The 12,984-nt window shown below is 36.7% G+C and overlaps 1 protein-coding gene across 3 annotated transcripts in view; it reads right to left on the bottom strand.

Moving 5' to 3' along the window:
* Nucleotides 1–12,984, bottom strand: part of ITSN1 (intersectin 1) — a gene marked incomplete at both ends in the record, with an annotated part of 106,075 nt that overhangs the window by 15,441 nt on the left and 77,650 nt on the right. For all 3 annotated transcript variants that reach the window (XM_082008654.1, XM_082008652.1, XM_082008653.1), the window contains 2 exons: nucleotides 4,634–4,825; nucleotides 10,150–10,267. In XM_082008654.1, coding sequence (XP_081864780.1) covers nucleotides 4,634–4,825; nucleotides 10,150–10,267 — 310 coding nt within the window. The remainder of the gene's footprint in view (nucleotides 1–4,633; nucleotides 4,826–10,149; nucleotides 10,268–12,984) is intronic.

Genomic DNA, 12,984 nt, shown 5'->3' with positions numbered 1-12,984 from the left:
TTGTGTATATCAGAATTATGCTTACACATAATTAACATTACTAGGTTACGTCGGATAGTTAAGATAACTCTCACGATTTCTCCTCACATGGACAGTAACTCCAAATGAATCCTTATTCATGGTAAAGTACTCCTTTGCAAGCTATCAAAGAAACAAGTACAAAAGTCTTCATGAAAATAATTTACGTTTTTAACTGCATCCAGGACAACCTTCTGAAAACATTCTTTCAGGGTTTGGAATCAAAAGGTTGCCTCAGCGCTCTCTTATTTAGGTAAATAGCACCTTGTTATGCAGTTGTCTGCGTGCATGCACTTAGCTTGCAATTCAACTGATTAAATAATATTTGAGCTATATTGTCCCTGGACTTACTAAAGTTATCTAAAAAAAAAAGGTAAAAATAAGCCATTTGTTGTAATCAGAAGAGGACTGCATATAAGAAGCTATTTAATAAGCGGTTAAATAGCTGGAGTTAATAATCATGAAGAACTAAAAAGAACAGCTTTAAAACCAGAGAACAAAACCAGAACATGCAGTTACTTTGCTGCCTTGCGGGAAGGTTACAGTAATAGGCCATTTTAAGATGTGTTCAGTGAGCTCACAGGGACTGAAAGAGACGCCACTGAGGCTCCAAAAGAATTGAGACTCAAATAAAACTGATCCAAATATGAAGGAAAGCACTTCTTGATAAACCCACATCTTAGACTCTGAGTTGTCTTGCACAGATCTAAAGCATTGGAACTGATATTAACAAATCCCCCCCCAGCAAAAACATTCAAGGAAATTCTTCCTCATCAGCTGAATACAGAGGCAACTCTTCTCAAGGTAAACAGAAAAACTGTGAAGAAAAAAAACCCACCACCACTTGGAGTGGTCTCTAAATCCAGTCTCCTCTACAACCCTTGAGTGACAGCTCCTTTTCCTGAGCTCCTGTACAAAGGGAAAAGGTACTTCACAAATGAAAATTAATATAAGAATGCATTCAATTGACTAGGCAGCAGTGAGACTGCTCTTTTTCTTAATGTTCACTTAAAATACAAATAAAATTGAAAATCATCTGAATGGATTCTCAGTTTTGTCTATGAAAATCTTGTTTCAGCCTTGACTGGGACTAGTGCTTGTTGGCTTTGCAGCCACAAATTCAAACACCAAAGAAACAAGAGTGTGAGCACATTTCTATCACAGCAGGCAAGCATTTTTTTGGAAATAGGTTTCCTTGCTGCAGTCTGGATCTGTGGCTTTGGGAGGGGACCGTGTGCCTTAGGAGGTTAAAGATCTGTTCAGATGAACCAGGAAGGCGGAGAGAGAGTCAAAACTGGATTGAGACACAACCCTGAAAAACTATTTTTTTTTATGGAAAGAATCCATTTTCTTTATTAAAGAATTGCTTTCATACTCCCTTTCTCAATGATATATATAAACAAAAATCCAGATAGGTAAGAAAAAGTGCAATACCTAGTTCCCTGCTACTCAAGGGAAATAACCGATTATGAGGAAGATTAAACAGTATCATGCCAAGCTATAACAGTACACTTAAGAACTTTAATAATTGAGTAAATAAACATTATAGGTATTTCAAGAGTGTATGTCGATATGAGCCACAATAGTTTGAATATCTTAGTCTAGGACATTTTAAATACGTTTTGAGGATTTTGTGAGTTAACTATTCTCAACTACAGACTGACTGATGAAGCTGTTGCTCTGTTGGGTAATACACAGTACTCCTCCGTCTGAGGAGTCCTGGCACAACATACACCAGTGTGTGTGTGTCTCTGCCTACAGAAGGGCAACTTCAGGCTGTGCTTTTCACTTCAGCGGAAAACTGACCCCAAGAACTTTCAGAGCACTGTGATTTTGAAAACCTTTCATGAGCCATCACTCTCAGCATTTTTAAGCAGCATGTTAGGAAACATGTAGCCTGCAGATTATTCAAATAGCTTTATTTTTCTGCTCACTTGAATTAATGGGGGGAAAAAAAAGCAGCATCTGAATCCCCTATATCCAAAGGATTGCCAATATTTCAAGATGTAGAGAAAGTATGTTTCTGGCCTGGAGTCATAAAAACCAAAATGTCCCTTAGGACAAATACTTTTAGCCAATTTATAAGTCTTTCAACAAAACAGCTCATTCTGGGAAATAGAGATACCCTTTCATTAAAATAACATTTTAATGCACAAAATATTGAAATAGTGGAGTAAAATCTGGCTGCATCATTCTCAGTAAGCAAAACAATGGGCACTGAAAAATACAAGTATTATGTTCTGTTCAATTTCTGTCACACCAGGCAGCATATTTTTCAGCAAGTTGCTATGGCGGAGAAGAAATCTTTTTTTTTTTTTTTTTAATGGCACAGAGGTAAATGAAAAATTTGTGCACGTTAAATACTATCCTAAAAAGAAAGAAAATCTGTGCAATTGTGCATGTTTTAAGACTAGACCTTCTGGCATAAAACACAGAGCCTAAGTCAATGTAAACCCATAGTAAAACAACAAAGTATTCTTAATTCATCTATCACTATAGTGTCCAAAAATATCAACTGATTTGTAACACGTAGAAAGCATTGAATAAAAAAAGGTGGAAAAGGTTGCAGATAATCATGATCAATCTGAGTAATTATCTTGGAATAATATTCAAAGAAACAAGACAAGTGTCATCCTGAAAATAAACAAGTGGGCTTCAGGCTATTCTGGTGGAAAATTTGTTACATGCGCTAATGCCACTTGGTGAATTCTGTGTGTACACAGCAACAAGACAACAAACACATTTTAGTCTACCTTTTATATGAAGAATTTAATTATCTATACATGTAACTAATTTTAAAGGCTGTATTACAGTTGTTAAAGCTGCAGGTTTTTATGTATTTATATAATTTACATTCATATTGATGAAATACTGAAGTGCAACTGAATAAGGAGCTTCACTTGTTCTTTGCACTGCATGACAGGTCAGACGGAGGGAGATGGGGTAGGATCAGAAATGCTACAAACAACACTGCCAGCATGAAATTTTGAAAGAAATGAAATACATAAACCAGAACAAAACTAAATGGTAAAGTAATTAGTAGGATGGCTATATTGTGCTTGAGGCATTGGGAAGAGAGGGTTTCTGCACTGACAGCACCAGGCATTTCATTAAGAGCTTGTAACTAATGCTGGAAAGACAAACATGGCTTAGCTACAGCACATCTACTACATAAACTTGACTGTAAGCTCCGTTTAATATTAATTTGTATAAATTCCACAGTCTAGTTTAAAAAAATGTAAACATTGGAAATTAATTGCAGGGAGATATTTCTATACATTCGTTCTTGTCAGGAAAATTACTTGTTCAAAATGTGTTGTTCCATAGTCGTAAGAAAGTAAAAATGAGAAATCAAACTTCATGTAGTCAAGATGAAAGAAGTTAATTCTCAAATCCCACATGAATGTAGCATTCTGTTAATCTCCGATACGAAAATGCAAAAACCAAAACATCTGAGACAAACATAAACCGGGGTGTTTTCTAACTGTATGCAGCTACAAGTAATGTGCAAAATAAAATTAACATAACTGGGATAACAATATTATGCAAGGTTAATATCTCTTGCATTGGAAGGAAGTTAATTTCTTCTCTCCACAATGTATTACACACTCAACAAGGAACACCTGATACATACAGTACAATAACTACAACAAAATACCTTATCTGTAATTGGGCACATTTAAAGTTCCTTAAACTGGTTTAACTCCTTCTGTTCTTTTGTAATTAAAAAAAGGAAAAAAAAAGACGACATATTGACAACACTGGACAAGTGAACAATAAAAAAGAAAGATACATAAAGTCTCAAATTTATGGACATTTGGAACAATTTTAATAGCACATGCAGCATTCCTTGATAGTGGGTCTTTTTGCACGAACAAAATTGCAACGAAAAAATTAAATTTATACTTTTCCTTTAAAAGGCTAAAATATATATTTTAAAATAATTTTAAAACTATGGAAAGCACCTGTGCAAAGGTGGAAAAATTAGTTTGGTAACTATGAAAGCCACAAAAGGACCCACTATCCTCTGGTTTTTTTGTGGTTTTTTTTGTTTCATTTTAATTTTGCGTCTATATCTGTAGGTAATTAACTCAAACATTGCGATTACATGCAACTAATGTAAAATGAGGTAAACTGCTCTGCAGTGTGTTCTTCTACTCAGAAGGCAGTAGATGATCATGCTGGAAGCCACATGATCAAGGCTGCATCTCCCATCATCCCTCTGGGCAGTGATATGGGATAGTGGGTCTCTTTGAGGACTTTCAAGCCTGAGTGGGGGATGGACAACATATGATTCCTAGAAAAAGGAGGAAAACAACACATAAGCAAAACAAAACAATGAGCAAATTCAAGCTAGGAAAATGAGTCAGGCATGTAAACAGCATGGTGCAAAAATGATAAAGGGTAACATGCTACAAAGGGGATGGGAACTAAAAATAAAACAAACATAAAATAAGGTTTGCATTACAGAAGGTCTTCAAAGAGACTTTGACAAGTGCAGCAGTGGTGAAGCTTTGAGTTCTGCAAACCACAGCAGAATCACAGCAATGCTGCATGTTTCATCTTAAAGTACTACACAAATAATCACACCACAGCAGCAGAGAGGGTGACTTACATTGCTGGCTTGGGTCCATGTCTGTTGTCAGCTTCACATAGTTGGATGGAAAGAGACCCACTTGTCCATTCACCTCCCCTTTCCACCAGTCTGGGTCTTCCTTGTTAAGGACGTTTATAATCTGGCCTTTATTGAACGCTAGCTCATCGTCATTCTGTGCAGTGTAGTCGTACATGCCAATTACCTGGCACACTGTAAGATAAAGGAAGAGGTCTATCGCACTGGTAACATTTCAGAAAACATAAGCTATGCATAAACCAACTACGAGCACTACAGATGTCACAGCACAGTTCCAAGATACCGTGCTGATCTGAACCGGTCCTGCCCCTCTCTCCTGTGCACCTGTACTAGTGCTTAGCTGAGCCCTCAACAAATTGGCTTGAGGTGATTTAAAAAAAACAAAGTTTCCTAGCAGCATTGCTCTCAGTCAGCTTACTGAGGGGTCAGCATCACACTAGGGAGCACAGAGCACAGCACTGCAAACTGAGAAGAGTGTGACCTGCCTGGAAGTATACCAAAGATATTTTTGTTTGGAAGTGCTCAAGCAGTAGGAGAAGATTGGAAAAAAGCAAAATTTTAGCAAAAAGTCAAATACTTCAAGGATGTTAGCTTTGTATTGACACTTCTCTTTCACTTTATATATATATATTTTTTTTAATGTATATATTTTTTTTATCTCTCTCTCTCTCTCTCCCAGAAAAGCACCAAATTTGCTGTACATTTATAAAAATAGCATTTTGCATCCTCACCAACCTGTTCTGAAAAGTATGCTTTCCAACAGAACTGGTCAATGGACAGAAAAGTCTGGGAAACTTTACATTCCACTACCCAAAGCCTGAAAAAGGCACTCTCTTCTAACTAGCACAACACAGCTCTATAATTCAAGAGAAAGCCAATGGTGATATCCTTGTACTACCACTGAGGCATTAGGAACACAAAGATCTTGGAAAGGATGAGAAAAATAAAAAGCATCCTAGGTCATTCAGGCTACCCTTCTGGCACCACAAGACTGCTTCCAGCAGCCTATTTTCTATTTCCTTACTGCGAAACTTATCAAATCTGACTGGTTCTCAGGATACAGCAGTTTCTGATCAATTATAATGGAGCAGTTTTCTTAATTCTCTAAAGCAGCAGGACTGTTTATTTAGATATATAATTTCCTCTAATTCTCTGATGTTTTCTATATGCCAAGTCACAGGGCTCCTGGTATTTTGCCTTAAGACACAAGGCTTCTATCTAATTAGCCTTGTTGTCAGGTTCTATCTATTACATTCAGCCTAAAATTTTGTTGTATTTTCATTCTTGTACTCAGCCACCAATGTATTTAAATTTGTGAAATAGCTCCTCTTTTTGGAATTTGTATTTCAGAAATTATTCAACTCCTCTGAGTTAATACTTTGTGTCTGTTCACAAACATCATAATCAAGTAAGCTCCACCTTTAACAAGACCTCTGCATATGTCTCAATATTTAGCTTTGTTACTTACAAAAGGAAAACAAGAAGAAAATATAATGGATAAATAAAAATAAAAATAAATGTGCACTCACTGTCATTTGTCACACCTAACACATGAACTAGCCAAAGTGTGCATTTTCCTGGCTTACTGTAGATAACCCAGCATTTCTAATAAAATGTATATTACGGTGTACTCCTGTTTTAGGTAGTTTTGTGCTAACACAAGTTTAAATGTGTGAACACCATTGATGTTCACATTTCACTTTACCTGTGAATCTGTTTTACAACATTCTTGTTACAGGTTTGCAGGTTATTACTAATATTAAGAGTGATAAAAAGTTTAAGCTAGACCACTCCTGAATACAATATGTACATTAATAGATTTGTAACCCATTCTAGAGTTAATTTCTTTCAAGAATTTTTCATTCATTCAGATCATTCTCTTCTACTTCAAAGGACTTTATAAAAATTGGTGCCGTCCAGTAGTATCATCAGAATATCTAAATAGTCCAATGGGATCCTAAGAATCACCTTAAACTTGAGGAGGTAATTTAAGAGAATTCTTAAAGACATAGGACTCCTCAATTGAACCTGAAGCAGTGACCTCACTTTTATCTTACTTACACTTGGTCACAAAGCTTAGAATATACCTTAGTCCTATATAGGAAGTTCTTGTAGTAGTCCCAGCAAGAAAGTTCTTCACTTATTTTGAACTCCAAAAGCCACTACTAACTACAGAAGCAAGCGATAGCCTACCTTCTCTGAGCTCCACTGCTCTTAGCCATTTGTTTCCTTTTTAGAAAGATTGTCTATTCGTTAATACTAGCCCTGCTGCAATGGCAGAGAGAATCCAGGTTCTTATGCAACACTCACAATTGGTACAATCTATAATGTTGTCTTTTTTTAAACAAGCAGAATGGTTGAAACACGATTCCCACTATTCCTATATGGTGAACTTCCTTATGCCTGACTAGCTCCAAGTAGTAACAGTTCTTTTCATTTCCCAACACCAGGAAAGACATGTTCATGACACAAGTTTAGAAGGGAACACATACAAAGCAGTCAGAAATTAAGAAAATCTCAAAGTATAAACCATAAGTGTTCATGCAACAGAACTAAAAACGTTTTTGAAGTCATGCAGTTTGCATTACAGTATGGCAGATGGAGAGCATCTACATCAAAACAAAATGACAAAAGAAACAGAGGCTTCAATGATAGTAGTTTCTGAATGATGTCCTACCTTCAAAACTCAGACAGTAATGACACACTCTCAGACCCTTCACAACGTACTACCTTGGGCACTATTTAACACTTGTAGATAGTTTTCTTCAGGCTTTCCATGTCTCTTGCTATAGTAAGCCTCCTCACGAACATACTTTCTCTATGAAGATGCTTCTCAAGCATCAACCACTTAACCTCTTACATTTACCATGCAGTTTGTGAGGCCATCTATCATAATGCAAAGATAGATTCTTCTTCTTGCCCTCCAAAATGAAAGGTCTATAACAAAGTTGAATTTGATAAAAATGAATGCCATTAAGATTTTGATGCTCTGTAGGCAATGAAAAGAGTGCTAAAAAGTTTATTCTGCAAAAGTTTTATTAGCATGTGTGAAAAGTCCCAGACTGTCAAACCTGAAATAATTAAAAAAAAAAACAAACAATCCCATCATATTGCCTTGTAAATGTGTGTGTGTCAATGCTGAGTTGCCATTTTAATTGCAGGACCCAATGCCGTGGTGCATTTCCCCCCACTCTCCTCACTTTGCACCTGGGCCACTCTAAAACCGGAGAAATTCAGTTGCCCTGCAAGCCTTGGCCTTTGACAAAGAGTTTGGTGGCTGAGAGCCTCTCGAATGTACCAAGCACTCTTGCTTAGCTGAAGTAGAGAATGGCACTGATTGTATCAGGAATGTGATTGCCTGATCAGGCTGAGGAACAAGAACAGGACTAACTAATTATCTCCTGACAACCCTGGACCGACTGGTACCAGTGCTACTGGAGACTTGAGAAATTATCTGTCTAGATTCTGGTCAGGACTGAAGTTCATTGATGCCTAAAGTCAGTCATCTCTCAACCCTACAAACAGCAGTCCCAAGCGAGGCCTTTTGAGCTCTCCTGGATCCCAGTGGGCTGCGACCAGCATCTCCCTCTGAGAAGGACACCTCTCAGAGCTCGTGAACTCTGAAGTTCACAATAATTGCTGAAGACTGGCATGGGACATGGGCAGAAACCCCTACTCCTTGTAGCTCAACCCTCACCCATTGAGAAATGCAAAGCATTCGACATTGAGTATTTCACCGGACTCAACAGGAATTTTTAACAGGTACCTTTGTGTGTGTGTGTATATATATATATCTGTATCTATATCTTTTCATGTTTCTATATCTCCATCCGTGTGTCTGTGCGTGCATAATTAGAGAATCTTACTAAGTTTTAAATTGTTATATTGTTAAACTTTTTTAGGAAATTGTATGATCTAGTACTGTGATTTACCTTAATAGTGCTAGTGAATTTTAGTTGCTGCCATTTTGTATTGGATTGTTGACATCCTAAAGTTACACAAAGCACAAAACCATAGACTACATCACCACACCAGAATCCCCGACACTTAATTCCTTTATTCATAAACTGTTGACCAAATCTGGGACCAGGATTGGATTCAGCAGCACCTAGACTCCTCTCTGAGAAGGAGTTTAGAAAGCAAGGGGGTCCACTCTGAACCTCGTGACTCAACGGGAGGGTATCCCTCATTTTCCCTAATCCACACATAAGTCACACCAACCCAATTCAATTTCCCTGACGCCATAAAAATAATTTCCCCCAATCCATGTGTAAATCATTCTAATCCAATTCTAATTTGATTTCTCTTTGTATGTTTTTTCCATGTTGAATAAGTAAAAGAGTGAACCTTGCCATCGAATTCTGTTAAGTGACACTTTTTACAAATTTATATTAAAATAATTTGCTTTCTAATACCTTTGGCTGTGATTCTTAAGCAGCCTAAACCACTCATTTGCGACACCCAAACTCACCGGTCTTATTAGAAGTCTGATTTTCTGCATCTTTATGTCTATCATCCAAGAAGCCATTTAGTACCATTTATAACATTTGCCTTCTCTGATATGGTACTTTTATTTACACCAATGACACATGAAACTAGTGCCTCGGCATTTTATTCTAGTTCTGTAAACTGCATGATAATCATTCATACATATTTAAAGGAGAAAATTATGCTCGTTACCATTTTTCATTTAGAAACATTTATTTCATTTTAATGATAGTCAAAAAATGGCCTCGGGAAGCAGCAAGCTTTTGCCCCCTATCATCCCGAACTAAATCCAAACAGACAGTAGACAGCCATGCCAAGTCTTTTGGGTGGCTTATGGAAGAAAATACATCCATTCTACATGTTTTTGGTTGACAAGAATCGTTTTTACTACACCAACTCACAAGCCCAAAACAGTTCAAGACTGAAACATTCGCAAGGAATGAACCTCCTGTTTTCAGTCTTCTGCCCGGCTTTATACCTCGCAGTAGTCCGACAAGACTGTTTGATATTACCTGTGGTGAAGCTGTAACAAAGAGCTTTAAAAATATAATGGTCTAGCATCCTTTCATAAACCTTAAAATAAGTAGCTATACAGGACAAAAAGCTACATCTTCATTTGAGTGGTTTTCTCACACTTCACCTTAGGAAAAATAAAAGGTTCTGAATAAGAGGTGCCTCAACGGTTAAGCCCACGGACCTTTAAAAACTCCTTTACTACAATTAGTGGAAACAAATAGGACTGATCATTTGAATGTTTTACTCTTTAAGATGTAATGTCACAGATGGCTTTTTAGCACTTAACAGTTCATACCTGAGAGACCACCACCATAAATACATAGACCAATTGTATATGTTTCTCATTTAAAAGAAAAAAAATTAAAATGAAGAGTTTAACCACAGTATAGCAGATACTAAATATCCTACTGATTGTTCATAATTATTTTTAGAAGTCCTATTGTAAATGACACACATTACAAAAGCAACTTTGTTAATGCAACCACACTGCTTACCTGAAGGTAATGCTGTTGATTTAGGTAGCTCGGTTGGTGTAGTTTTACTGGTACCAGGGCTCAGAAGTTTTACGTAATTAGCAGGGAACCATCCTATCTGCCGTTTTTTCCCTCGTGCCTAATAAAAAGAAAAAAAATTCCTTTAAGAGGATTAAGCAAATCAATAGATCCTTAGTCAAGGTAATTCAGCCAATATTTTAACTACTTGCAGTCGCACTGACTATTTCAGAATAAGAAAAATGCATTTTATAAGGAAAAAGTCAGCTATTTTTGTGGCAATAGTTTAATATTATGATACGTCTGTTACATGAAGTAAACTTCCATAAAATCTAAACAGTAGTTATTTACTACTAATTTGAGTGATTTTTCACTTAACACTGTTCCTACTTTGTGTGCTTTATAATTAATACTACAACCCTGATTCTTCTGAAAGATTTCTCCTGATTCTGTTCAAACCATAACTCTAGACTATTAGGCTAGCTATTGTATTAACGAGTGGCAGCATTTAAATGCTTTTTCATTATGCAAAGAATTACATTTAAATAGATAGCTAGATTGTGGTAATTAAAGTATAGATTAAGAATCCCAAGTACCTCTTTTCTTTTAAAGGAACAGTATCTAAACTTTTGATAGTCTCTCCTGCCCAAACTAAAGAATATAAACATATGTCACATTAACCAAGCCTAGAAAACCAGCAAGACATAATAGCAAGAAAAAATGGGTAAAGTTTGGATTCAAATACAAAATCCTAAAGCCAGATTCCCATCAAACAAAAATTAATCTTTGGCAACTACAAATGCATATGGATAAGCACTGTCCAAATGATCTTAATTAACAGGTGTTAAGGTTTTGGAAAGTACACTAGATGTTCTCATGCCTATCTAATCAGAGAACATGAGTATGAAAACATGGTGCACACATATATTAGTGTGCATGTGGTCCACGTGTGTGTGCTGAGAGTGCAGCAGGTTACCACACACCTCGTCTACTGCAGCGCTCCACAGCTTGTAAAGCAGCTGCAATGAGTCACTGTCAGAGACAGGATACTGGGACAAAGCTTGCGTCACCAAAGCAGGATAGGAATTTGACAGAAACTGCATCATGTTATTTCGCCAACTGCATTGTTCATTGCAAATAAAAGCAGAAGAAAAATCCTTACCGTAAGAAAGGTTATTCTAAAACTTTGAATCAAATCTCAGCTTCTAAATCTATTAAATTTATATTAAGAATTACTTTAACTGTTTATTCTCTTTTTGTGTTGTTAGATTAAGGTTGGAATTTGGGCATGTAGAATTTTGCCTTTAAAAACAAAACATGATAACTTTAGTTTAAAAAAGTCATCTAACACATATACTATTCTTTAACTTCTTTCTTCTCTCTCTTTTTCTTTACTGAAAAAGAAAGCACTTGATCTAAAGTGTATCTAGATCATTCATTTGAAGATATTCTGAAAGACTGCATTAAACCCGGCAATGTAATGCTTAACACATTTGCCTCATTTTACCTTCACTCTGACCCCTAAGACAAGTATCATCAAAATTTAGTTGAGGCCAAAACTGAACTGTACATACGGTTCTACAAAATCTGCCACTTGGAAATTAAATGTATAAAGAAAAGTTAATATTAGTGCCCTTCTCCAAATCTTGTCATCATTTCACTACTTTGGGGGGGAGGGGGTGCTGCTTTTATTTTTAATCAATTCCTCAATCCACTTCACCATACTGCTGTGTTAGCCTTTGTGCTCACATAACAAAGGAGCAAGAACTAGCAGTACAGTGTTGGAACAGGAGAATGAAAAGAATATGTAGGGGACTGCTAATGAAGAAAAAAAACAGCTTGTAAAACCATATGTAAACAACAACTTGTAAAGCCATACGTAAGACAGTAAGGTATCCAAAGCTACATGAGTATTTACACAACCAAAATTATTTTTTTTAAAAAAAAACCCTCACATTAGCTGCTAAGTGGTAATTGTGACAGCTCTTGCCCAATGAAGCTTATTTTCTATCTTAAAATACATTTAATGTGAGACTCTTTAAAGCTACAAGTTAACAACAACATAAAGGTTAGTGAGAATGAAACCCAAAGCAATCCTGGGAGATGATTTCTCCACAAGACATGAAAAAATAGCACCAGGAAAGGCAAAAAGGGCAGGTAGTAACGTGGAAAAAATATTCAGGTTTGCTTGAGCATCACATTGCAAAAATAAATAAATTGCATTCTTTCATGTAATATTCCCTGTTAAAAAAACAAAACCAAACAAAACCTCATCTAGTGGTACTGGGGTGGAGCAGGGGCAGCTTTTGCCACTGAAAGTCAGTGAGAATCAAAGTTTCCAAATTGTCAAGTCCAACACTTAAAAAAACCTGGTTAAAATATTTCATTACATATTATTTTCTAATACGACACTAAAGTTCTCTCCTATCTGATGCTTGCAACAGACACCTTTTCTCTTCACTCACTTCACATTGAGCTGTTGCTGAGATGGGGCTATTAGACTCTCACATTCATTAAGCAACCTGAAAAAGTGGCGGCCATCTTTCAAAAACCACTGCGGTAAAACACTTTCAACGAAAGGGATAGCCAAACTTTTGTCTGAAGCAATTTAGAAAGCTTCTTAGGAAAGCATTCAGGACTACATACCCCTGTATTTCTTCTGCTTTCACAGGGCACACAGGTATCAGCTGATCCAAATGCGCATATCTGCATGGTCACTATTGGAACAGGACATACAAGTAGACCCTGTGCCCTCCTGTTGCATGGCTGGCTTTCCCCACCACTTGACATGACAACTGCTTTTTTGCTCACGTGGCGGCGGCTACTGGACACAAGACT

Source organism: Phaethon aethereus, assembly GCF_964289735.1.
Source record: "Phaethon aethereus genome assembly, chromosome: 1".
Lineage (NCBI taxonomy): Eukaryota > Metazoa > Chordata > Aves > Phaethontiformes > Phaethontidae > Phaethon > Phaethon aethereus.
The sequence above is the reverse complement of the archived record's forward strand: the minus strand, read 5'-3'. Positions and strand labels throughout refer to the sequence as shown.